Source organism: Leptosomus discolor, chromosome 3, assembly GCF_034619465.1.
Source record: "Leptosomus discolor isolate bLepDis1 chromosome 3, bLepDis1.hap2, whole genome shotgun sequence".
Taxonomy (NCBI): Eukaryota; Metazoa; Chordata; class Aves; order Leptosomiformes; family Leptosomidae; genus Leptosomus; species Leptosomus discolor.
The window spans coordinates 6,050,423-6,077,480 of NC_141393.1; the positions used below are offsets into that span (position 1 = coordinate 6,050,423).

The 27,058-nt window shown below is 48.2% G+C and overlaps 1 protein-coding gene across 1 annotated transcript; it reads left to right on the forward strand.

The window, feature by feature from the left end:
- The first annotated feature begins 17,472 nt into the window (after positions 1-17,472).
- Positions 17,473-26,088, forward strand: DACT1 (dishevelled binding antagonist of beta catenin 1). The gene is made up of 4 exons (XM_086463357.1): positions 17,473-17,814; positions 20,008-20,140; positions 21,714-21,869; positions 24,230-26,088. Exons 1-4 carry the CDS (start codon positions 17,473-17,475, stop codon positions 26,086-26,088), a joined length of 2,490 nt encoding a protein of 829 aa, XP_086319483.1.
- Positions 26,089-27,058: the final 970 nt, after the last annotated feature.

The following is a 27,058-nucleotide window of genomic DNA, read 5'->3' on the forward strand; positions in this document are numbered from 1 at the left end:
CTCTGTGAACAAACCCAGATGAAGCGGGTTTGGGAGTGTCCAGCTGGAAAGGCAAACACTTGATTCCACAGCAAGTCCCAGGCCCAGGAGCTGTAGGGGAGTGCCAGCAAGATCCTGTCCCACCCAAGGCCCTGGTCCTTCTTGCTGCTCTGAGGACAGCGTCCAGCAACAGCAGCATGGGTTCCCCGTGAGAGTTAATCTCCGGGGTCTAGGAGGCAAACCCCACTGCTCTTCATGAGGACAGGAAAGAACTGTTTGCCATGGGTACAGCTGGCTCATGAATACCAGTGGAGATACGGGAGAGATTTACCGTAAGGCTACTCCCAGTGGTTTGGTGTTGCATTATGTATTCTTACCTAACATGGTTTTTGGCCGTGCCTCTGCACAGAAGCTCCCAGCATTGCTCATCTCAACAAAGCAGCAACGGGAATTTTCAAGGTAAAAGCCCAACATAGACAGTTCTGCCTAGCTGCAGAGTGTGCAAACCCGTATATTTAAAAATATCTAGCCTCTGTCTGACGATCACTCTGGTTACCACTGGAGTGAAAAGTGTCATCAGCCCCATATGATGTAACCTTACCATCTGGCTGTTTTCAAAGGACGCCCACCAAAAATGTTGCTTTTACGTTGCTGCCTTTTCTGCAGGGTTATTGCCCCTGGCATGGAAAACAAGAAGTTTCCCTATACTTCAGAAAAAAAATGCTGAAATTGTCGTAATTCTCTTGGCTGTCTCCTGCTTCTTGTGCCCTTTTGTTTCCCCATATGGACGATCTATAGATCCTACCTTCTGATTTGTGTTCACTGCCTTTGGCTTCCCTGTTCCCCATTTGTTTCATAAAGGATATTTGTGTTCTCCTCTTGGTGAAGAAGAGGTTGTTGTTTTAACCACTGTAATGGTCTCCTGGTTGTTGGATTGTGGCTTTTGGTTAGCACGGAGAAATGTTCTTCAGTATTCCCCAATTATCTTTTTTGTTTTGTTTTGTTTTGTTTTGTTTTCTGTTTAAATTCTTCCTCTGAACTGATTTGGCTCATGATTGTTTTCAGGTTTGTAACAGCAGCCTGGGAGAACAGCAAGGCAATATCTTACTGGCTTTGATTTTATTCTGTCTGCACATAACAAACGTTTTCAAGTGGCAATCACTTCCTACCTAAGCTACTGTGCATTTTTAGTCCTGTGATCAAATTCTCTGTATCTGCCAAGAAAAAAAGGTCTAATATACAATTCTTCCCTGTTGGATGTGTAAGTTCTTTTCAGATAGGAAACAATCACCATCATCTTTTCAAATACGGAGGCTGTTTGAGCACTGGAGGCAGCTTTCCTGCAGAATTCGCACTATTTGAAGTTTCCCTGTGACAATCCGGCCCTTTTCCCCTCCTTGTCTTTGGCAGCTGCTCAGGGAGATGTTCAGATGGTTTGCGGGTTTGATTTTGTGCTCCACTGCAGATCCTGGTTGGTCTATTTCGTGCTTTCTACTTTAGATGATTGAGCCATCAATTTTCAGATTAATTTACTACTGAGTCCAATGACCTGGATGCTCGTGATCCTATTTCTAACAGTTCTCCATCTTGTCCTCACTTCAGCCTTCCTAAAAGCCATGATTTTAACACTCCAATCAGCTTCCCACCAGGATTCCATTTTTCCAGCTAGGCAAAATTTTTGCCTGTACAACAGTGATTCCTGTTTATTAGCCAGGACCTACCTTTAGTGGATAGGTGATGAAAGAATTTCTCTCCACTTCCTTCTTTGCTCTGATTAATTTTGTTCTCAGCACCTTCATTACGTGCTAAATGAGTTTCCATTTGTTCCCTCTTTGCACCTTTCCCTTTTGTTGTTAGTCTAACACCTCCCTACCTAAGGCAGCCTGCCTTTGCCTCAGAAAATTGGTTTCCAATTTGGGAAGAAAGCTACCAAAATCCTCCAAACCCTCTCATGGCGAGGCGAGAGAAGTGCTTTGCAAATGACACTCATCTTTCCGCTTCCATGGTCAGCTTTCCCACCAAATACCCTCTGGTTTTCTTCATCTACAGGAGAGGAGGGATCTCTGAAAGCTCCTTTGGGCACCTTTTCAGCATCCATTCAAGTGATGCACCTTAGAAAACGTGAGAGAGGCTGTGGTTTAGGGACATTGGTGCTGGTATCGAGCTGCCGCTGGACTCCTGTTTCCCATCTCAGTGGTGTACCTGCTGGAGCCATCGCAAGGTAGCTATGGCTTTCTTTTGGAATGGATCTGACCCCTTGGAAAGCTGGTTTGGCTGGTTAAAATAGCAGAACACTAACTTGGGGGAAAAAAAATAAAAAGACTGGGCTCTGCTGGGCTAGGAGAGGATGAGACTCTGCAGTCAGCAGAGGGAGAGAGGAAAACAAGGAATAATGTTCCTTCTGCAGCTTGGTCACTGCGGAAGCCCGGCACCAATCTTTTCAGTGACTAGCCTTCTTGCAGGATCCAGCCACCCTCCCGGGACAGCCGAAAACCTCTTTATAGGCAGGCCGGATTTACTTAGCTTTGATCTATAATTTAAATGCAATTAATTTCACTGTATTTGTGCCGTCACCTCTGTCCCAGCTGTGCCCTGTGCATAGGGTGTGAGTCCTGCCAGACCCTCTGTTGCGCTTCATTACCTGCAAGTGCAGGGAGAGATTCTGTTGTTTTCACCCTAAGAACTTAAAGACAGCAGGGAACTCCTCATGACACTGTGTTTCTCATCGCCTTTTTTTTTTCTCTGGAAAGCAATTTCCTCTCTTCTGGACATAAATGATAACATGGCATGAGCCTAACTGATGATTCTGACTGCCATTCAGAAAAACGCTTCCTCTCCCTCCCAGACTATAAGCATCTCCAAGCATCCTACTCATCCACAAACACTCCAGCAGATGCAAAGCACCCCTTGGAAACCATGGTGAGAGCTGCGCACACGCTTAGGTGCTCCACTGAACTGGGGCCTCTCTAAACAAGAAGAGACCATTAGTTTTGGCTCATTACCTTAACCGAGATGACTATTAAATCCCACTCCTCCTGCCACTTTCTGTAAAATAAACTTAGAAATGAGCCATCTTCGCAGCTGTGACTAGTAATAAATCCAATTAATTTCCATGTCTTTAGTGTTAATATATGCATTAGACGTGTCAGTGCTGCCTTTTTGTTTCCTTCATGGAAAAGCTTGTCTCAGAGATTCCCTTCTAATTAGAATGGGAATTTGCTCTTTTGTGGTTATATTCCTCCAGGAAGCCACTTACTGAGATGCAGCATCTTCAGTCCCAGGGAGTGGTGTTCTTGTTTGCTGGTGGGTTTTTTTTTTTTTTAAATGCATATGACAATTAGTATCACAACAAATTCATACTTCCCCTGCTAAAAAAGCCTCCACTTTGTCCTGTGAAAATGTCACCAAACAAAGCAGAAACCAAAGGCACAGATGCACTTCTCTTTGAAATCTGCATAGTAATTACTGTTTACTCTCTTTCCTCCTTCATTGATGACTCCAATACAAAGTGTACAGTAAACAGCTGTGTGGGATTCATGGTCAGATCCATTAGCAGAATCAAGCCTCATGCCAGTCGTTTAAGACTGGATAACAAGCTGAGAGGAAAACCACACAGGTCACGGCTCTGTAGCAAAGTCTTTTAGAAAGTATTGCTGGTAGTGCTCTTGATTACAGGGAGATCAGAGCCCCTGCGCAGATGGAGGGGCAAAGTGCACAGGCTCCAGTGAAGCCTTTGAAAGTTTATCAGCCCTTGTACTCCAAAAACTGCCCATAGGTGCCTCGTATCTGTATGTCAGAGCATAGCTCCCTCAAAACGGGAGTCTGGTGCAGACCTCAAGACACTGTGTGCTCTGTGGATAGAAGAAGAAGCTGGAACTTGAGTCCTGTGCAGCAGCGACTTTTAATTGTATCAAATCCGAGAGAAAATTGGCCCAGAAGCCAAATTTACATGAGCAAACTCTGCTACCAACCTCCTTTCCTCCTCCCGCTGCCCCACGACTAACCTTTCTTCTCCGCCCTTACAAATAACACAAACTCCCAGCTTCATTTTCTGAGATTTCCCAGAGCACTGTGGATGCTTTTCTTTCTGCCTATCTCTCGTGTTACATCCAGGAATGGCTATTTCTCCTTGCAAAGGTTATCTATGTTTGAAGCCGCCTCCCCACGGACAGAATCATAAGGTCTCTGATGAGGAACAGCAGGTCTTTGTTCATTCTCAATGCATGGGGCTGTAAATCCTCTGAGGGTGACCAGGGAAACCAAGAGCTTGCTGCCCTCGTAAATCTCCCAGGGTGGCTGCTGCAGCCATGGCATGCTCTCCAAGGGCTGCAGGTTTCCGATGGTCTCTGCAATTGTAGGGTAGAAAATAAGCCAGTGTAGGTACCAGGGACCAAGAACGAAAGATGGTTGTTTGGCCACTTTAGTGAAAAGGTCACCTGGGTAAGCTGCCGGGGGTGGCTGGGAAAGACAAGAGAGTGTAACAGCCTGCAGAGATTTTCCCCTCCTTCTTGGCTAAGCCAGTGTTGATCATCTGGGCTTGGTGCATTAAGCTGGAAGTGCTGGCAAAACCCCTGCTGTGGTAAACCCGGGGCTGCACCCACATTTAGGGTTGGCGCACCCACTCGGAAATGGCCTGTGATCTGGGCAGTGGTGGGGAAGGTCTGGGCAGACCAGCACAACCCAGTCAGCACCCTACGGTCTGGGTGTGGCTCTTGGGCTGGGTCCATCCCCTCCCCACCTTTTGTCTTGCTGTGGCTTCAGAGCAGGATGGGAGAGGGCAGGGAACGGCCTCTAGGGCAGTGAGCGACACCCAGGAACCAAACCCTTGTTATTGTACCAACACTTGCCATCCAGTCCTTCCCAACACTGTGGCCCTCTCAAAAATGCTGTGGTTAGTGCCTTCATATACCTGTCCATGAAAGATAAAGCTCTTGCCTCATTGCAACGGTGAAGGGTGCTGTGTTTGTCTCTTGCAACGCAGTGGAGTAACTTTGAGAGCTCGTTGCACCGGGATGTCGTCCATTTCCAAAGGCTGGGAAACCCTCTGCCCAACCAGTGCCCCTCGGCATCGCCACCGCAAACGCAGAGAGGGGGCTGATGGCACCACTTCCCAGCGACATGGCTGAGCCCAGATGAGCGTGACAGGCTCTCAGAGTGCTGCCGGGCTGCAAGCAGTTCTTGATTTTTTTTTAATTTTTATTTTTATGTTTTCCTTCAAGTTTTCCAAGTCTGATCTTTCCCAGGGGGAATCCCTGTTTAACCGTGTCATCCAGTGGTGTGAAGGAGCCTGATCTTGGGGCAGCAGTGCCAGGTGGTGACTAGTAAGATGTGTGTGTGCATGTGCCAGCTCTGTTCTCATCTCTGCGTCTTAGCTCGGGCAGGTCTCCCCATCTCTGCTTCCCACTTGGTAAGACGGGGCATTTACTGCAGCCTCTTTATCTGCCACCCAAATGAAGGATGCTCGGTGTCTCCAGCCCACGTCCTTTTGTTCGGAGCAGGTATAGTGGAAAGCCAATTAACAGGACAGGTTTAAAGCAGGTATTGCCCACAGGGCAGTTGTCACGCCTGCCTCTCCTCATTACCGGTCTCATGTTCAGCCTTTGTGCCAGACTCCCCCTGAGCCTAGCTGCCTGGGAAGGACAAGAGCTGTTTCTCTGGATGTCTATCGGTCCCCAGCAGCAGTGGAGGGAAGACAGAGTGAACCGGTCCCTCCAGCTGCTCTGACTTCCCTGGTGCTCTCGCTGCTGTCATCAGCAAGGAAGGGCCCGGTGATTCCCTGGGCCTTTTGTTGCTCAAAGTGACAGCCTCCTTATGGCTCTATAGCCCTTGGCTGGATGCTCCTTCCTCTTCTTGTCCTTCTGGCAACCATTTAATAAGCAAACCCTCCAGTGATGCTCTTCCCGGCAGGCCCACGATGCGGCTATTTGAATTCTGCCTTTTCTTTTTAACCAGCTTCATTTTCTTCCTCCTTCAGGCAACTGGCAATGCCTGTGGGAGGGCGCTCACCTCCTCCTGCTGCCTTAGATGTCTGAGTACCACTTCCCCAGCTCGCCCAGACAACTGGCAGTCTACTTGTTTTCAGTCTCTCTGGAACAAGCCTGGCCTTTTATTTCGTAGCTCGATTCTGCCCTGCCAGCAGCCCTGGAGCTCCCTTGCCAAAGCGAGAGAGGAGAAGAGTTGAGCTCCACGCGCTGAGATGCGGCTGGCGCTGGTGTGAGACGGGAAGCGGGCTTGGATTTGGCCACGTGGCCCAGATGGTTTGGGTTTGATTTCTTTATTTGTTTGCTACTTTTCCTGATGCCTGCTGCTTCGCTCTGGAGGATCTCAGCTTTTGTTATAAACAGATCAAAATTAAAAAAAAAAAAAAAAAGGGAGGGGGGTTGGGGGAAGAAGGTGTTGGAGGAAGCAGCGACATTTGGAAATGTGCGTAAAGCGATGCGGTGACGTTTGCCTCAGTCTGCTGAAAGCTTGGAACAACAGCTCGGAGGCAGATCGAGGCTCTCCCTCTTGGCTGTCTGTCCCCTTCCTCGGCTGCATCCCCCGGCGGGCTCACAGCCGCCGGGCTCGCTCCCTTTGCACTTTCCCTCTGCAACCGCTAAGCGAACGCTCTATGACATTTTAATAATAACCAAAGCCTGAGGGTTTCACATGACTCTGGGAGTTGGGCTACGGAGCTGAGCTGTGGTGGGTTTACATTTTTGGAGAAGCAGCCAAATCTTAGGAGCTCTGCAAATCCTGCACTCTCCTAGGCTGAGCATCTGCACGCTGTACACTGAGGTGGTGCCTCAGTTTTCCATCTCAGTTAGGTGGAGCTGGGGAAAGTATCATCAATTTAAACCTTGCACAGAAAAATGGTTTAACAGCTCCCTGCCGGCAGTTCAATCTCTTTAATGAATATAAGCATAGATCAGAGTGAGGCGCAAGCTGAAAAATTCAGATCCCAATCCAAAATATGAAAGTGCCAGCGTTTGGGTGTGTAGGTCTGGAGCCGGAGTCTGACTCACTTGCAAATAGGGACCCTTTGCAAAACATGGATCAAGGTTCAAATTCCTGTCCCTCCTGCAAAATTAAATAAAGGTTGAAGAAATTCTGAGAACTCAGTGTTTTGGTTCTGGGCCATCTAAGAGGGGTGAAGTATGTGCTTAAGTGCTTTGTTGAATAGGAAGAGACTTGAGCATGTGCTTAATGTTATTAAGTGCTTAGCTGTTTCTGTTGAATCAGGGCCCCTGGCTTTTAAAGTCAATACTAACCCCTTAGGCTGCATCTGAAAGGATTTGGAAAAGAAGTGGCATCCAGATACTGCTGGATGTTTGACTGCTGAGCTCTGCATTCCTGCTTTGAAGGCTTGTTCCTCTAAATCTGCTCTCATTGCTATTCCAAATCATCTAAATGACTTGTCCCTGGCCACCAGGTGATTATGAAGAGAGGACAGGGAGTTATGGACACTTAACACACACCCCAGCACAACTCCTGGAGAAGTTCAGCTGTCCTGCAGTTTCCATCGGTGATCCCAAGGCAGCACGGTACTACCAGGATGTCGAAGTGTGATGCTGTTTTGCTGGCCCGATGGAAGAGGCACACTGCAGGCCTTCTGGTGTCCTTTTTTGGTGGCTGCCGTGCTGCTCCTTGCAACCAGCTTCTCCTTGTTGTGAGAGCCCCTGAAGTCAGTTTGGTTCAAAGGAGTGGGTGAGCATGAGCTAAGCTGGCTCCTGGTGGGTGACGTGGGGTAGGGAGTGATCGCAGCTGACTGATCCCTCACCAGCAACAGGGAACAAAGAGTAGCTGCGGGCAGTGAACTTTTCAGCCAGTGTAGATGCTGCTGGAAAGGAGGTGTCCCCAAAAGTTCGCAACAAGAGGATCGATATGAACCTTATCCCCTGAAATAGCGCTTTGGTGGCACAATAGCTGGAACTGACAAGCAGCGCTTGAGAGAAATGAGACTCCAGAAAGAAGCGGGGGAAATAGCAACTTTTCCTGCTTTACAGGTAAAGGAGTGTCTGAGACCAGGATGGAAATAGATGGAAAACTTATGCACAGATGAAAGGCTTGAAATGAAATACATAATGCATGAGACTAACGGTTGGAATCTGAGAGCCACTTGGAGGTAATCATCTGAAAAGCGGGAACAGTTCTGGGCAACAATTTCAGCCTACTACAGAGGCACCAAAATGGTTACCAGAAACCGAGCTGCCTTTTAAATGAAAGACAAAGTTAAAATCACAGGGCTGGAGTGGCCTTCTCTGGGCAAACCAGGTGCAGCCCTCCCTCCCCTGAGTCCTCTCTCCCCGGTCTGGAGGGACAGGCAGGCTGGCTGCCCAGTCGGTCCTGGGACAGGGCTGGCAGCGCCATCCCAGGACTAGCAGTGCCATGTGAGGGAGAGGCTTTGATTTGCAATGCCAAACGAAATAACTTCCCCAGTGCTGCCTTGCTGTTGCAGGCTATTTAAAAAAAAAAAAAACCAACGTTCCTGTCTGCACATCCGATGCTAATACAGCAAATGGATACGCAAAGATGCAGCGTGCCCTGAATGAGTGCTGGGAGATTCAGATTAAAGTTTTGGGCCAATCATTTCTGGAAATTCAAATGCCATTCTTTTATCTTGCAGGTTTGCAGATGCCTGGGTTGATGGAAAATGTGTTCTTCCAGGAGAAAGCCTTCATTAAAGAAGATTAAAAAGTAGTATTTCCTCTTAAGCCAACATTGGTAAGAGGCTCAATACTCAAAAAAAAAAAAAAAAAAAAAAAAAAAAAAGAAACAATGAAAACAGCAGAGATTCAGGTACCATTGCAGGTCAGCTTGCACCTGAATTCAAAGCCAGCTTTTCAGTGCGGCAGTTTCTCAGCTCAGGTTTTAAGTTAAGGCTCAGAGACTGGCAGCAAGTCCCTCCAGAGCCCTCTCTGTTCTGATTCAGATCCTGCTGTTTACGTGTCGTGGGCTCCGTGACTGCACACCTGACCTTCCAAGTTTTATGGGACTCACTGATGCGAAGCCTGGAGCCAGCCACCTCCCTTCCCTCAGGCACGTGCCTTAAGCAACAGCAAGAGGTCTGTGTTTGTTCTCCCTGGGCAGTGGAAAGGGAATTATTTCAGGCAAAGAGATTTATGTTGGTTTTTTTTTTTAGTGGTTCCTTGACCTGTTGTTGTTATACACTAAATGAGACTCACTCCCATTAACCCTCTGAGTGTGGAAAACCAGTAGGGAGGCAATGCATGGAGATAAAGCTGAAGCGTTAGGCTAAATTCTTAAATGAATTGTTCTTAGATGTAAATAACGCAAGGGTGAGACAGTCAGAGCAAAGTGATGCACTGAGGACCACTTAGTAGACCACTTAGATACCACAAGATCTTTGAGCCTTCTTCCTTTACATGTGACATCTCCTGCCTTCTTCCTTTACATGTGACATCTCCTGGTTTAAGGGAGAGCCCAAATGCAGGGGATTAGGTATAATCTCTTCTGCCTCTGCCACTGAGATCTTGTGACCTTGGTTGAGTCATTTAGCCCATGTCATTTTGCCCATATCCAAAAGAAGATTAAAAGACAGTTCGTAAAATGTGCCGTTTGGTGCAAACAAGACACATGCAGGTTGCCTCTGATTCGTATTCAAGGGCCATTTTTCACTGGCAGTGCATCTCATGTAAAGGGGTCTTTGTCCAAGTGAGCATCAGCTGAGACTGAATGAACTCCTTTGAAGGCTGTAGGGCTAGAATTTGCTGAGGAAAAGAAAAGAAAAAAAAAATCCGTGCTGTTGCTGTCAGGTTTGTATGAACTAAAACGTGTTGTGGGTGCAGTTTGATCTTGCTCAGCTTCCCACGGCGTGTGGGCAGGCTTGATTGGAAAGCCTTCCTGCGAGCATTTCTGCCCAGCTCCAGGCTCCCATCACGTGCCCTGCTTCACCTGAGGGGTCCCAAGGCCATCCAAAGAGCACAACTGCAGGCAGCTCTGCCTTCCTCGCAGGCAGTCTGAATGCAAATCGTACTGTAAATTATGTCCTTTCTTCTGGGAAAGGCTTACTACTTCGGGCATGAACCTCTCCGGCCCTGGGTTGAAGGCCGAGCTGTGGCTGTTTATTGATATGTGGTGAGGTAGGCGCAATGATTCAGCTAGCAAAGAGAGCCCAAAACTTGTAAGCCTGTTTGGGACAAAACATTTGGGCCGTGCAGCTGTCACTAATGCTATACCTTCACTAGCGACCCTACATTAGCTGGCTGGGTTAGCCCTGTACGGGGTAAGTGTTCACACAGGCTGAGATGGTGCTACACCGCTGCGTAACAACAGACCTGTTGCTATACTTAATTACAGTCGCCATGTCACCATAGTTTTGTAGTGTCCCCAAAGTAGGGCTGACCCCAGCTTTCCCTCTCTTGCCCTGCTGCGCTCCTCCCTCCTCCCTACCCCTACGTGGATGCCCTTCCGCTGCGGCACTGGGAAGAAAGGAGGGCTGGAGGTGAGACCAATCTGCCTTTCCTCCTCCTGGCAGAGAGCTGGAGCAGAGCGGGGCTGCTGGGCACGTGGGGCTGAGAGGGGAACACAGATGGGGTTTTGTGGGGACGCAGAGGGTCTTAGCAACGTGAAGGAGCAAGGGAGAGCTCAGCAGCACGAGTGGTCCTCTGCGCAGCTGCCATGGGTCAGTCTCTGAAGGCTAGATCAGGGGTACTGGTGACGGCAGGAGGGAGAGATCTTTGTGTAGCCAAGCACAGGTATGGTGGAACCTTGCTTACCTTCCTGGTAAGCAAGGACGTGTGCTTCTCCAGGGCAGATCAAGGGCTGAAGGCAGAGGGAGAGGAGAAGGGAAGTCAGCCAGTGGTAGGGCTGGGTCTGGCCTTTGCACGGACTTGCTTTACTGGACTGGCTGCCATTGGGGCCTACGTTAATGTGGGACCTGAAGAGCATGAGCTCAGTGTATTGTTCTCTCTTGAACAGTCTTTATTGATCCGGACATGTCCGTGCCTAACCTTTTGTCAATGCTGTCTTATGATGGAGAACCTTTCTTCTCCTCAGGCTGTTCCAGTTCCTTCTGTTGGGAATTTTTCCCAGGCTGTCTAAACCTCAAGCTGTAATTAAAGCCCATTGTTTCTATTCTTCCATTCACAGTGGCTGATTATTGGCAGTTTAATAGATATTCTGCAAAGGCCATGCTGATGAGGGCTGTTCCCAGCCTGATGTGCTGAGATGAACACCGGCAGCATGGGTGCAAGAAGGCATTAAATTGAGCAGAAGTCCGTGTCACCAAAGGTGAGGCATTTTTAAGTGTAAATATGAAACCCAGGCCATGAGAAAAAAAAGGATCAAAGTACAGGAACATCAGACATGAATGATATTGTAAGGATGAATCAAAAGTAATTGCAGCAGAACTCAACTGACATCATCTGCTTGGTGATGAGGGAGAAAGAAAAAAAAAAGTGAGAAAGAAAGTGTCACTTGGAGTGGTCCAGCTCTGACTTCATTTGAACGGTGCCCGTGAGCCTGGGGAGGGAATGCAGTCCCCACCAATTAGCATTAGGACATGATGTATTAGGTGATTTGCTAAAATGCTGGTAAAGTTTCTTTATAGTGAGCAATGAGGAGGGCAGCTTCAAGCTCTGCTTCTTGTCAGCTGTGAATATCAGGAGTGGCACTGGTTTGTTTAACTCTGTGTTCCCCCTCCCCATGTCCTTATCAGACCCTCTCTTATCTTTAAAACAGAGGTAAAAATGGAGCTGATCTTGCCTGGCTTTCCGCCCTTTCCATCCAACTCTCTCGCACATCTTCCCTAATCCAGGGACTAGAAGCCAGTATTGCATCTTTGCCAGTTTGACACCTGATGCAGGCAGCAGGCATTGCTGGAGCAGCACTGTGAAACCTCGCTGGGCTCAGGGCTCACCAGCCCTCCAGAGGTTCTGCACTGCTCTGGCTCCTTTGCTAAGCAGAAGTGGATCTTTCATGGCCTTGGGGAGCACCGTACCATCTGAGGCAGCAATGGGTGCTTCAAACTCAGTCCTCTTCCTGAGTCAACAGATGGGCTGCTGCCTGTGAAAAGGAAATGAGTGTCTTTGCATGGCTTGTAGTCTGACAGGAATGTCTGGAGAAGCTCTAATGTTGCTTCCCCACAAGCAGCTGTTGTCTGCGTCCTCTTCTATGGCCTCCTGGGTGACTTCTTGTTTTGCAAACAGTCCATCCTTCCTTCCACATTCCCTCTGGATGGGGCTTCTCGCTGGAGGGTTTCCTGCTCTTGTCTCTTCGTTCCTGCACAGCTCTGCCTTCTCAGTCGTGCCAGTGCAACCGCTCACACTTAAAAGTGGATCGCTGAAGTATCTGGGTTAACAAAAAGGAAAGAAGAGTTGGGTTTTTTTGACTCAGATCAGGATAGCGATCTGTTTTCCAGCCATGGTCACTGCACAGCTGGTGGGAGGATGATCTGCAGCAGAGGAATAGCCAAATGTAGGAAATGCCCAAACTAACAGTCAGGAGCAGGGAAAGGCACAGCATTGCTGTCCTCCCCCGCTCCAGTGCGTGTTCCCCTCTCGGACATCAGATCATTGCAGTGACCCCATGGGAAACGTCTGTCCCTTCACTCAGGGCATGGGCAGTGGCACCGGGGGTGAGGTAAAGTGGGACTATGTCTTTTGGTGGGCGACCACAGTCAGATAAGATTAGCGTGAGGGGAAACTGGACCCTTAAGGGACCTAATCGAGTTGTTGATGGTTCGTAATGTATCAATCACGAGCAGTTTTTGCCATAACAATACAGCGGTGGTAATGTTTTGACAGGCTGGGGTCGTGCTTGTCATCTGAATACAGTGAATTTGTGTTAAAGATCCTATTCCACGTTTAAGGAATTTGGCCTCTGCATCTTGTTGACAGCATGGAAATGTTTCAATGCTGTACAAACACAAGGAAATAAATGTCGGCTGCAGAAGTGTGAGCAGGGTAAAACGCATCATCGGTGTGCTGCAGTTACCTATCACCCAGAGAAATTGGTTTGGCTTGACAAAAAATGGAAACGCTGCCAGGATATTTTGCTTCAGTTTAGGTTATTTGCTAGAATTGTGTGTGGTTACTAATGCGCGCAAGGTTCACTTGTAATAATAATGTAACCATGGTAATATGATAACACAAACTGGTGTCAGTCTGGTTTGCTGATAAGATTTATACCCTATCATATTATCCAATGCAATTAAGAAATGCTTGGAAAATTAACATTAGAATCGATTAAAATAAAGTATCACAGACGTAGTGACAGCTGTGGGTCTTAAGCACAGTCCCCAAGTGGATGTTTCCGGATAATGTATCACCCTGCCTCCGACGGGCTGTGTTACAATAAGCAAGGAATGCAATTGCTTTCATTTTACAAACGGGGAATTACAATGTTCCTCTTAATTTCTGCAGTTTCCTGCATTCATTTTAGTGTGGCTGGTCAGAAATGAACCTAGGAAAAGTAACAAGTGTTAATTTGCCTCATTCAATCTAAACTGAATTTAATGATCAGCAGGGGTGGAAGAGGGAAAGACAAATGTGTGCATTGGGATGTAGGGGTTCGCTCCCCGTGGGAAGGGAATTAATGGTGGATTGGGGGTCAGAAATTCTTGCCCCTTGCCCACGTGTTTTGGATTCTTGCCCCATCCCAGTGTTTTGGATTCACTGCCCGTCATGCCAGCTGCTACCTTCTCAGGGCTCCTTTTATATTACCCGTGGCAGCCACCTGCTGTTTCTTGTCTTGTAAGCTCTGTGGGGCAGAGATCATCTCTTTATTCCCTACACATGAAACACGAAGGGAACACAGCATTTCTACCACCTAATAATATAATCATAAGAGATGAGCCAGGATAATCACAAAAGATGAGCCATTTCACAACTGCCTCTGTACCAGACAGAATTACACCTCTCATAACATCCTAGCAACAGAGCTCCTCAATCATCATCTCTTCTCCTTCCCTGCAGATAACTCACTGCCTCCCTCCTTGCAATTTTTATGTTCGAGTTTAGGATGGGGAATCTGGGATAATCTGTTTTCGGAGAATTTCAGCTGATTCCCCCAGTGAAGGAATAGAGACTTTACAAACGAGTGTAAGAGCAAGTCCTTCAGCTGTTGCCACAAGCCAGGAGAAGAATGGAAGACAGTTTTGGACTCGGAGACTTTTTTCATGCAAAAGTCCTATTACTGAGCCCTTGCTAAGAGTTTGCTGAGATAGAAGCCTCCAAAGGTTGTCAAGTCAGAGCTAATCTGGGGATTGGGGGCTCCCTGTTATCTCAGACCAGTTTTTCACTGGGATAAACGACTGCAGTGTAACTGAGAGGGGAGAATCCAGTCTTAGTCTCTTGTTCCTTTTGTGCTTAAAATACCTGTTTTACTTGAGGACAATACCTATCAAAGGCAGCCTTTTCTCCATCTTCTCACCTTATTGTTCTCTTCTGATTCTGTCTTTCATCTATATTCCACTGCCTATGGCCGGACTTTTTCTCTTGCTGCTTATGGACTCTTTATTTTGTTGTTTTCTGAACAACATCTTCCCGAGTAAATTAAAGGGCCTGTATTTTATGCTCATTCTCTTTGCTCATGCTCTTTCTGCTGCCTTCAAAAGCTGTCTTTCTGGGCTCTCCCTTCCCTTGTCTCTATGACCTACACTCTGCTGGGCTGCGTTCTAATTCTTGAATAGTCTTCTGTGGCCCTCCCCTCACTCGTGGTGTCTTAGGTCACACCTTCTTTTCTTATTCACATAATTGGACATTTCTTGCTGGCTGCTCACTTGTATATCTCCTTCTCCCATGCTGTCCAGCCTCCTAATTCCCACTGCTTCTCTGGCACCTTATTATCCCTTCATCTATGGGGTGAAACTTGAGCTCCTCTTCAGACTCCCCTTCCTTTCCTCTTTGCTGATCCTAGCCGCACACTGAGTCTGGTTCAGTCAGAGCCGCATTCTCCTCTCCACGTGATGTAGGCAGTTGACTGTTTTGGCAGTTCTTGTGTTTCTTTTCCTTCCTGGAACTGATGCACTGTGAAGGATGAACACAGAAATGTCAGCAGGGAGTATAAGAGACGAGCAGCATCTTATACTCTTCAGAGTGGAAAAGATGACTTGGGAGGGAGGAATCAGACCGAAATCTACCAAACGAGAAATGGCAAAATAAATAAATCTCAACCTTAAGGCAGATTTTATTTAGCCCTCTAATTTATCTTTGAAGCACCGTCTACACTGCACAGTGCACAACAGCACAGAAATAGTTGAAATAGCTTTGCATAAATATTGCATGAAGCTTTGTGTGCAAACGCATACGAAGCACAGAGCTACATGCAAAATCTGGCTAAAAAGGGTCAAGGAAAGTGTGGGAGCTCTCTGCTTCCATAGCCGGAGAGCTTCTGGTACCCACTTGGGAAAGCAACTCTGCATTGCGACACAGCTTTCAGCATAAACATGCTCCGAGGGTGCTGCGTGCCAAGCTCCACTCAGGACAGAAACCCACGGAGCAGGTTTTTAGGTCAGCAGTGGTGGCCTGCAGGTTGTGGGGCAGGGGCTGAACCTACATCTGGGCCTTTTATGGGCCCAGATACATCAGAGGAGTAGGGAGACAGTGGCCCAGGATGGGACTTGGGTTTTATTTCCAGATTTGCTTAGCAACCTCAGTCAATCTTTTGCCCTTGGGGCATCTCTTGTCCTTTCAGTGTTTGTCAGTTTGCTCTGTGGCTGCAATTTCATGGTCTCTTGAATCTGGCAGGAGTGACATTGCTCCCCAAAGAAGTGGCCCTGCCTTCTCTGGCTGCCTATTCCTATGCTGCCTTATTTTCTCCGCTTTTGCTGGTCCATACACCTACACCTACATCAGCAGCTAGGACAGGACAGGAGGCGTGGATTTACCGAGCAGTATGAGGACCTGCCATCCACGTTGTCTGTATTTCAAGGGTGTTACTTTAGGCTAGTTGTGTTCTCATCCCGCAGACTGAATGCCAATTGATGAACATCCATGAATAGCCGGAGTGTTTTAGGTGTGCTCCCTTCTCCTGCCTTTCCCCCCCCCCCCCCCCAAATCAGCTCAGTTCATTTGTTCACAAATCCCCCTGGGATATGAGTTGAAGCACGGTAAGCCAGAACGACCTAGAGGCTTGGTTCAAAAAAGGCAATCCTAATCCAAACCAAAATATCAAAAATAGATGCGCTGTGCTGACACGGCTTTGTGGTGAACCAGCTCTGGGAAGAGATCAGAAGCAAAAAGAAATGGAGCTAGCGTTAGCTTTGACCGTCCTCTGAGCTGGTGCGTGTGGGCTCACCTACATCTGGGCCAGCATTTGGGAGGGACCAAGGGCCGGTCGTAAGATGGAGGAGGAGAATGGATCTCCTTTTTAGAAAGCACTTTACACTGTTTTAAGAAGATGGTGAAATAATGATCTGTGTCAGCTGCAGGCTCTCCGAACAAGGACCAACACCTACACTGGATAAAGTAGGTGCACGGCACACCGCAATATAAAACAGCACGGGAGTGGGGAGACAAATTTCACCTGAGACCTCTCAGAACCCCCAGCAATCATGATCTTCTGAGGAACAGAGGGAGAGCAGGAAAGAACATTTCATTACGCTCACAATGTCCATGAGAGCCGCTGCACGGCGGGCTCACATCTTTCCAATCAATCCCCATATTGTGAAGGGCTCCCTCAATGCTTCCTTCTGCCTCCTCCATTCTCCCCCCTCAGAACACGTCCGCAACTCCGGTTTTGCTCCGATACGAACGTTTTTCCGTTTTTCCTTCAGCATCTGCATTTAGCCGCCCTTCCTCTTTGCGTGCCCACTGAAAACCTAACCGCAGATCCCTTGCTGCAATTAGTCTACACGCTGTTACGAAGTTCGCTTCATTACCGCTTTTTTTTGGCTAGTCCACTCAAGCGGGCTTCGAAGCAACACCTCGCTGGCGCTTTGATCCTCATGCCTCCGCCGCGGCCAGCACCCCGGCGCGGGCACTGCCATGTTCTCCTTCGCTTTCCACCTTTCCCTACCCTCTCCTTACCCCCTCACTCCTTCATGCCCGGACTTTTGTTTTCCCCGGCTGCACCGTTTATGCTCCTGTTCGGGACGCGTCGGGCTGTATAAGCCACATGGCACCACGACGCGCTGCCGGTGGCCCCCGACTATGCCCTGCAGGGCTCCGGAGGTCACCGCGGGACTTTTTTGGGAGAGGTCGCTGGGCAGCACGCCCGCTTACCCCACCTCTCCACACCCCGCCAGGCCCGGCGCGGGGGGACGATGGAGGCGCGGGGTGGGAGGAGGAGGAGGAGGAGGAAGAAGGCGACCGCGGGCGTGGAGCTGCCGCCGGGCGGGGAGGGAAGGAGGGAGGGAGGAGAGGAGAGGAGAGGGGAGTGGAGGCGGGCGGGGGGCGGCGGTGGGCGGGCGCGGGGCGGCGGCAGCCGGGGAGGGAGCCGGGCGCCCCGCGGCCCATTCGCGACCGGCGGCGGCGGCGGCAGCGCGGCGCTCGGCGGCGCTTGGCCCCCCGCGGGCAGGGCCTGTCAGCGGCGGCCGCCCCCTCCCCTGCGATGAAGGCGAGCCCCGCGGTAACCGCCGCCGCTGCCGGCGGGGCGGCGGGGCCGGGGCAAGCGGGGGGGCCCGATGGGCGCTGGCGGGAGAAGGGAGAAGCGGAGACTGAGCGGCAGCGCACCCGGGAAAGGCTGGAAGCCACGTTAGCCGGGTTGGGCGAGCTGGAGTACCTGAGGCAGAGGCAGGAGCTGCTGGTGAAGAGCCTTCTGCTGCGGCGGCCGGCCGGCGCGGTGCCCGGGGCGCAGGGCGGCCGAGGGGAGCCGCCGGGCGAGGGGCAGTCGCCGCGCAGCCTGGAGGAGAAGTTCCTGGAGGAGAACATCCTCCTCCTCCGGAGGCAGCTGGTGAGCGGGGGGCGGCTGGGGAGGTGGTGGGGGGCGCCGGGGGCTGCGGGCTTGGAGCGCCGCGGGATGCGCTCCTGCGTCGGCGGGGGCTGCGCGGCTGTCGCGGTCGCCCTGACCCCGCGGGGGGGCGGAGGAAGAGGGGCTGGGGATGGCCGCGGTTCCCCCGAGGGGTTCACGCATTCCCCCCCTCCCCGCGACGCCGCTGTCACTCCGGGGCAGCGTCCCAGCCGCCCCGCCAGGGCGTGCAGGTGAGGCGGCGGGGAGAGGGAAACGGGGCTCCGGGGGTTTGGGCGAAGCGGTGACAAATCGGTGTCATCGGCCGGATTGATCGGCGTTTTGCTCGTGGCTACAGAGTTTCCCTTCGGTTCCCAGAGCCAGGCCGGCGGGTCCAACTTCCATTCAAGGCGAAGAGAGGCGCTGCCGTTACCTTGAATGGAAGTTGGGAGCGAGCTCCTGGGTCGCCACCCCGAGAGGAGGTAACGAGCGCTCCGGCACGGGCAGGATCAGGCCCCTTAAAATAAGGGATGCTTTTGTTGAAGGACGCGCTTTGTAGCTGGTGTGGGAAGAGATGGAGGGCGGCATGAAGCGGCAGATCATTTTTCAATGAAAATAGCGTACAGCTGTGCCTGGCGGTCTTTGTGCGCGGCTCAGCATTTGCTTTCACCCAGGGAGAAGTTGGATTGCGTGATTTATTTGCTTGATTTCTGCTTCCCCCCCCCCCCTTCCCCACCCCCCTTTTTTTTTTTTTTCTTGTTAGCCTTTTGATTTAGTTAATTTAGGATGATTTCCTTCTTTAAAAGATTAAAATAAATGATTTTGCTGCTGAGAAGGGGCTGGCTGTCTAAAAGACGCAGTGAAGGACCGAGGAATCATTACTCAAAAAAACCCACCCCAAAACCCGGGGATTTGTGGTAGCACTTCAATTTGTGCACTTGACATTGCAGATGGGAAACAGATGCGGTGCTCGCTGGGGGAGGGGGGACTGTGGTGGCAGTAGGTGGCGCAGGGAGTCACCGCTTGAACCCATCGCTTCTGCCAGCCAGGCTTCCAGCCAGCTCCCAGCTCCCAACAGAAATGTGCGAGAAGACCTGGGATCGCCCCTTTAGTTCTCCAAGGATGGTCTTAACATGCTAGCACATCTTCAAACTGCCTCCCTAATACCATTAGCGTTTGCTTTCCCCTTGCCCGAGGACTGGCCCACCCCAGGGGAAAGGTTGTCCTGGATTTAATGGGTTTAGAACTAGTCCAGTTATGAGCACGAAGACTCTTTGCGATGAGCGTATCAGAGCACTGCTGGGCACCTATCAAATGATGCGCTTAAAAAAGGGATGAACCTTCCTCCTGCCTCCCCCACTTTCCCCAAAGCCAGAACAATTAAAGGGTATGAAGCTGAAGAGATGATGGATGAGCAACATTATAATACACACAGGGAAACTGATTGCGTTGACCGTGGGTTAATGAGTGCCTTACAAAATCATTTCTTATTGCTTATTTTATGCCATCAAATTACCTTCATAAATAGCCTTAAAATTCATCTCACAGCAATTTTATACAATTATAATGGGAGAAGAGGAAGAATTACTCTTCCTTCCTGCTGCACTGCAAAACTAATAAAAGGGCTGTGATCCCAGCCCTGGGAATCTTGCTGTCTATATGGTTGACTATAAGCTCATAATGTGCAGCAGAACAAGGCGGTTCCCACACTACAAGCACTTGTTGGCAGAGCTGTTATATCCCATTGTGTGAACAGATGTGATCTTTGACTAACATCACTGTGGTGGTGATCATCCCCTATTACGCTGGCAAAGCTGTGCTTTCACCCAAGCAGCCCGTTTCGTCTGCGCAGGTCTGGTTTGACCATATCATACGACACAGCTTTGTTGTTACAGCTGTGGTCCTGCAAAGGAGCCCTTTGCCAACATAGTGTGTTGGTCTTCCTAAATTGTGGGGCGTGCTCTTTATGGAGAACTGGCTGGAAGAGGCTGGAATGAAGTGCTGCCATAATTCTTCAGTTAAGTATTTATCCAGAGCGTCTCGCTAGTATTTTAGGGCTTTGTTCTGTTTTACTTTTTAAAGAAGAATATTGACAAGGTATTTCCACGGTGCTCAGAGGGAGAAGACTGTTTGTCTTTGGAGCCCCTTCATGTCTGCCTCACTGAAGGAGCTGATGTTGTTTGTCTTCTTGTTTTCCAGAACTGCTTGAGGAGGAGGGACGCTGGCCTACTAAATCAGTTACAAGAGCTAGATAAGCAAATAAGTGATCTCCGCCTGGACGTGGAAAAAACAACGGATGAACACCTTGAGACAGACAGTCGTCCAAGTTCAGGTAAGGCCAATATTCAGCAAAATGGAGCCTCCCTTGGAATTAACCTGGTTGTAGTTTTCAGTACTACAACAGTAAATGTCTATAGCTTGTTCACACTGTGATGAGTAATGCCTACTAGCAAAGTTCACCTACCACTGGAAAGGTTGCTGTTTGTAAACAACACATTCAGAGGAGCACGTCAAGCTTTATTAGATTTTTAGTGTTTGGGGCATATTTTTTTTTTTTCAAGGCCACCCACAAATTAGTTCAAAAAGTTCTAATTCTCCTGCATGTTAGGAAGGAGGCTGCAGGAAAAATGGTGAAAGGAAGCACCACCAGGAGGAGGAAGATGTCAAAATTGATGTTACAGCCAGAAGGGAACACTGAATCAAACAATTTGATCCCCCATATATTGAATTTCATCCCATTCTAACTGTGTTGAAGCCAGTAAGTGATATTTAACTATGGGTAACCTTTCTTAGAGGCATCGAGACTTGTTCTGAAGACACTAAAAAGCGGAGAATCCACCAACTTGCAATTGTTAAAACTGTTGCTAATTTCTAATCTGAATTTGACGTCTTCCATCACTGATTTTTTTTTTTTTTTAACATGCTTTTCTCCCATAGTCTTTTCTGTACCCAGCTTTTTCTCCTCTTGGAGGTGCTACACAGTATAATTCCTGACTCTTTTTGATGAGCTAAACAGGTCAAGTTCATTAAGTCATTTGTTTTAAGGCATTTTTCCAAGCTCTTAAATAGCTTTGTGGCCCCTTTCCAATTCTTTAGCTTTGTTTGAAGCGTGCTGGAGTCGAGGACTAGGCATACCGTTCCAATGTCTTTCTTACTAGTGCTGTATAGACTGCTGAAGTCATTTCCCTACTGCTATTCATTAGTCTCTTTGTACATCCAACAATCTCATTAGCTTTTTTTGCCATATCATTAAGCTTGATTGAGCTGCTTCTCCATGCTGACTAAGTCCTTTTCAGGATTATTGTTTTCCAGGATGCATCCCCATTCTGTAGACATGCCCTGCATTTGTTTTTCCTAAATTTAAATCTTGACTATGGTATGTCATATTTTTCTTGAGTAGACCTTGTTTTCCAAGAAATAAAATTTTCTGTGTCTGCACATTATTTACCATTTTCCTTCTTTCATGTCATCTGCTATTTATCTCCGGAACTTTGATGAAAATAATGGATAGCACTGGTTAAAAATTTTGTAGTCCAATAATAGCTGGAGAGTTTGTCTCGGAAGTATAATACACTATTAAATGAATGGGGTGTCAAACACAGCCTGGATCCTTCTTGCAAAAATCTGAAAGCCCCTGTAAAGGATAAAAAAAAAGTTCAAAACTTCATATGCTAACTGAAATTCTACTTCTTAACTTTTAAGTGCTTTACGTTTAAACTGAATCCTTCATAGCAATAAGGGTACTACTAAATTGTGCGCTATTTTTTGGGTGACTGAATGAAATCCTGTAGGTAATTGCAATAGAGTAAGCCAACATAAACATCAGCTTGACTGCCTTACTAGGGACACAAATGGTAACTTTGTGCAGACATAACTAATATAAATCCAAACTCTTATTTTTATAGGGTTTTATGAGCTGAGTGATGGAGCTTCTGGATCGCTCTCCAATTCATCTAACTCTGTCTTCAGTGAGTGTTTATCCAGTTGCCATTCTAGCACTTGCTTTTGCAGCCCTTTGGAGGCAACACTGAATATCTCAGATGGACGCCCTAAATCTGCAGGTATAGTAAAAGCAGGTCGAATACATCATACTCCAGGAGGTGGCTTTGGCTTTGGAAATACTGCCTCAGGAGTATCTGGGTTGGATTAACCCTTCTTCCTTGCATTTGACATATTATGCTCTGAAAAGATTCCAGTGCCTATCACGTACATGGGTCACGAGGCAGGACTCTTTGCCCTCCACTGCTCCAGCCTTATGTGTGAATATGTCGCTCTAAACACATGAAAAGAACATATGCAAATATGACAGCTGCTCTACCCAGTAGAGGGCAGTGGTACCTATACACATAAACACGTTAGTCGGCTAATTTCTCATGTTTTCCTCTAGAAAAGCGTTTTTACTAAATGTCAATAATGAAATATATCTGAACAGCCATGTCCTTATTACAAGCGATAGAGCAAGGAGCTAGCGACAGGTTTTGGGAGGTCAGGGTGCACATCAGTCTGTCTGTAGCAGTCATTTTGTCAGTTCCGATGGTCTTCAACCCCCAGGTGACCAGGCTGAGGTGTGTCCTGCATTTATATAGTATAGACAAAGAGACATCATGAACAGGGAGAAAGTATTTTGTCTCTCTGGCAGACAGCTGTTGAATTTCCTTTGACACTAGGCTGAAGGTGCGAGCCTTGATGTGCGGGAGGGTTAAATAGGAAGGCCTCCTCTGTTGTCCAGAAAGGACACTTCAGTAGAACTTTCATGATCAAGCGTTATTCGTTGCAGACCTACTCATTCAAAAGCCTTAGCTCATTCTGGGTTGTAGAGGATGCTTCTAACCACAGTATTACCAGTTTCCATTCTGCTCTTTAAGGTTAATTTGTAGTGTTGTGGTTTTTTTTTTGTGAATTGAGGACAAAATAATTCCAGTTCTTCTAACTCTAAAGTGGGAATATACAGCCTGGGATACATTCATTCCAAGATGCTGAGAAGTCCTCTGAGTTATCCTTTGAGCAGCTTGAGGTAATTTAATGCTCCCTGCTGTAAGGTGTTTGTGATCTTCATTGGCCATACATAAACAGAAAAACATACACAGGGAGTTCCAGCAGATTGCATTGCTGTTTTTTTCTGTATACATCATGAAATCCTAAAACTCTCATTAATCACACTGTCTGACTTTTAGAGATGAAATTTCACAAATTGGCACGTTTCAAAGAAGTCTTTTTGGCAATGTTTTCTGACTCTAGCATAGAATTTAGGAAACGTGGGAAAACTGTGAGGTGATCTGGAGGAAGTTCCTGCTCCTAACTTCCCTGTTCTTCCTCTCCTGGCCACACAGGGACATCATCTCTATCAGCTAATTTCATCAAAGTCTGTGAGACCTCTTTTGAAATAAGCCTTAGATAAGTGATGAGCACTGAGCATTCAAATTTGAGTACCCTGGCTGAAGTTTCTAGCCCAAGGGTAGAAAACAGGACTGACAGTGATCTGGAAGGATCATTTAGATTGTACCCCTACCCAAGAAGACAAGGGCAACATAAGCTTAAGAAAATAATAATCTTACATGCTTGGATTGAAGACCTGCTCCTAAGGTCGCTTACCTCCTAAATAAGTGCCTTAGCCATTAAATCTGACTCATGCACCTTGAAACGCACTGGATTTCTCTTACAGAACTCTCTTTGCAGAGCCAAGGCTAGGATGTCAGCTGGATTGACCTGCACTCCTTGTACTTGTGTGGAAAGACGAGCCTGTTCCCATTGTTTAACCCTTTATTGCTCAAAAGGAGCATCTGTTATTAACATTATTATAACTATAAAATAATTATGATTATAGCAATAGTAGTAACGATAATGATAACAACAATTTCTTCTGGATTTCTTCTGACCTAAGATATGCTTGAAAAAATCTGGAAGTGGTATTTGTCAATAAGCTGAAAGAATTCATTGCTCTCTTGTCTATATGTTTTATGTTTCTATTTGGATTTAGCAAATAAAATACGAAATTCGTACATACTGAGGTCTGCAGTGAGTTTTACAGGTGGCTGTGTAACAGATAAACGTAAGAGACCCTTACAGACTTCTGGGTGGCTTGGATGTCAAATAGGAGGCTCTTAGCAACCTAGGCACAGGTTTGAAACCAATGTCAAATGTTCTCATTAGGGCTATGATTGATATTTTTTTAACCATATAGTCATATTGGGGCAAACCCTCCATAGATGCAGTTACAAAGAGACCCGCAGAAGAATAGTGCTACTTTTATGTCGCTTGAATGGCATCCCTGGTTGCAAGGTTTCTGCTGTTCAAACAGCGCTGCTGTAGCATAAACGTTGCATTGTATGTGTAGATGGGACCAGAGTCCTTGATGGCACGTGAAAAACGTAGCAGAATTGTCCCTGGCAGGCTCTCTAAACTCTTCTAAAATGCCTTTCAGATCTCATAGGCTGGATGGACTATAATAAGGAAGGCCAGCATGAGGACCAGACTGCAGGCTCTGTCTGTCGCTCTTTGTCCACACCGCACTCAAATTCCCTCGATGTCGTTGCAGATGTACATCCAAAGTACCAGTGCGATCTGGTGTCTAAAAACGGGAATGATGTCTACCGGTACCCCAGCCCACTCCATGCGGTAGCTGTGCAGAGTCCCATGTTTCTTCTCCCCGTGACTGAAGACCCCCAGCGAGAAGAGGAGAGGCTTGGTTGTGATATTAGCAACGTTTGCGCCGGATCTGAAACGGACTCGGGAAAATCCACCAACACCTTTCTCCCACAAAGCTCCTGGCCGGCGCCGTGCCCTTCCACCAGCAAGAGGATAGACGGTTACATCTTAAGCCTGGTTCAGAAAAAGACTCACGCAGTAAGGACTAACAAACCAAGGACGAGTCTCAACGCCGATCCCACCAAAGGGATCTTGAGGCATGGAAGCATGTGCGTCAGGCAGCCTGCAGGGGTGGTGGCTCATGGTAATGTCGTGAACCTGAAGAGCTCCAAGCAAACATGCTTGCCTTCTGGTGGGACCACTGCTTTGGACCACACAGCACCCTCCCCGTTAAAGCAGAGGCCGAGGGAGCCAGCTGGTGAGCAGCTGGAGGGTAGGAAGGCACCTTTGCCGGCAGCTTTACCGCCCGGTGCGACAAGCGAACTTCAGAGCAAGCATCTGCCCCGGGGTGTCAAACCGGCACCCCCAGAGCTCAACCGCAATGCAGTGGCCGTGGCGGGGGATGTCCCCAAGGAGAATGGCCAGCTCTTTGCCACGTCTCCCAAAGAGAGTCCAGGGAAGCCCGTGGTGCTGCAGCCAGAGAACAGGGTCAGCCAGCCTCCCAAAAAAATCCTGCTGAAGAGCAGCTTGCAAGTGGCTCGCTCCTCGTCGCCTGCCGTCGAGGAGAGGCCGGCGCTGGATTTCAAAAGCGAGGGCTCTTCCTCCCAGAGCCTGGATGATGGGTTGCTGGTGAACGCCCAGTACATACCGGCTCAGCAGCAAAGTGTGAAGCTTCACAAAGGCACCCGAAACGTCAAGATTTTGAAAAGCTCCGTGCTGAAACACAGGCCCCACCTTGCCAATGGTCTGGAAAACAGTTCGCAGACCTTGCGGGAGAAAGCCAAGCCGGTCGGCAAGAAGTGCCGCTTTCCCGATGAGTTGGATACAAATAAGAAACTGAAAAAACCCTCCTCACGGGGGAAGAGAGGCAGCGGCTTGCAGCCGGAGTCGGGCCTCCAGAGTCGGCAGGCTGGCCTGCACAAATCCGCCATCCGGTCCCACGGGCATGGCCGAGAGGTGGTGGTGGCCAAGCCTAAACACAAGCGGGCTGACTACCGCCGCTGGAAGTCGTCGGCGGAGATTTCTTACGAGGAGGCCCTACGGAGGGCGAGGAGGAACCGGCGGGAAGGCGTGGGGGTCTACTCGCAAGTCCCCCTGCCCTATGTCAGTCCATACGCCTATGTGGCCAGTGACTCGGAGTACTCGGCAGAGTGCGAGTCCTTGTTCCACTCCACCGTGGTGGACACGAGCGAGGACGAGCAGAGCAACTACACGACGAACTGCTTTGGAGACAGTGAGTCGAGCCTGAGTGAGGTGGAGTTCGTAGGGGAGAGCACGACCACCAGTGACTCTGATGAGAGCGGGGGCCTTATTTGGTCTCAATTTGTCCAGACGCTCCCCATCCAAACGGTCACGGCACCAGAGCTGCATGAAAATGCGGCAAAGGCCTTTGTCAAAATCAAAGCCTCCCATAACCTCAAGAAGAAAATCCTCCGCTTTCGGTCGGGCTCCCTGAAGCTCATGACAACTGTCTAGTGAGGTGACTTGGTGGAATGTATCTGCTTCCACTTTCGGAAGCGAGGTGCTTTTGTGTACATATTTCCACAGAAATTTTTTTTTTTATACAAATATTTAAAACTTAAGGTAAATTATGTCACTTGTCTTCAGAACTTGGGTGGATACTAGTGCCTTTTACGTGGAAATAAAAGACCATTGTACTCATTTTAAAAAAACCCCAACAACGTAACACTGCCATTTCAGTGGTGAACAGCCTCCAGTGCATGGTGTCAGAAGGCTTTGAAAAAAGGCTAATGTTTCTGGGAATGCATCTTCCTTGCCTAGTTTTTCCAGTTCTGGGTCTTATACAGGATATCGACAGCTTAAGGTCATAAGGTTTTAGGGGGTAAGGGGGAGGGAGTGTGGGTGGTCTTGATGTTTTTGCTTGTCCCTTTCTGCTGCTCCTGTTGCCACATCTTGAACTTCTTCCTCCTGGTAGTTTGGCCTGTTTTGTTTTCTTTTCTTGTTGATCCTCTTCTTGAAACTCACCCCTGTCCTCCCCTAGCCTTCCCCCACCAGGAAAGGGCTCCTGTTCAATCTGTCTCCGAGGTTAAGCCGCCTTCTCTGGAGTGCACTCTGCTCTGATCTCCTGGGAATCCCACTGCAGACGGCGGTGGTGTTCAGAGTAAACTGTTGGAGCAGCTGACCAAGGCTTAGTAACTTCAGTATATTGTGTAAAACTGCTTTTGAAAAAGAAAAAAAAAATCATATGCATGTCACGTGCATGAGTATCAGTAGTTTTAATATTCCTGTTGATGTCCAATTTACTGTACATCATCAATGGCTGTTTTTATATATATATCATTGTGTAAATTAATATAACACATCATATGCTGTAATAAACAGTCTGTTTTAATACTTTTTTAAAGTTTGTTACGTTGGCGCAAACCCAGTTAATGGCTTTATATTGGCGTTGTCACCACTTAGGTGTCTCTGATGTGACCTGTTA

What these genes read in the sequence shown, in the direction of transcription:
- DACT1 (XM_086463357.1), top strand. Translation starts at nt 17,473, where the DNA reads ATGAAGGCGAGCCCCGCGGTAACCGCCGCCGCTGCCGGCGGGGCGGCG. An exon ending in TCCTCCTCCGGAGGCAGCTG is followed by an intron (nt 17,815 to 20,007) that starts GTGAGCGGGGGG and finishes CTTGTTTTCCAG; the next exon opens with AACTGCTTGAGGAGGAGGGA. An exon ending in AGACAGTCGTCCAAGTTCAG is followed by an intron (nt 20,141 to 21,713) that starts GTAAGGCCAATA and finishes TTATTTTTATAG; the next exon opens with GGTTTTATGAGCTGAGTGAT.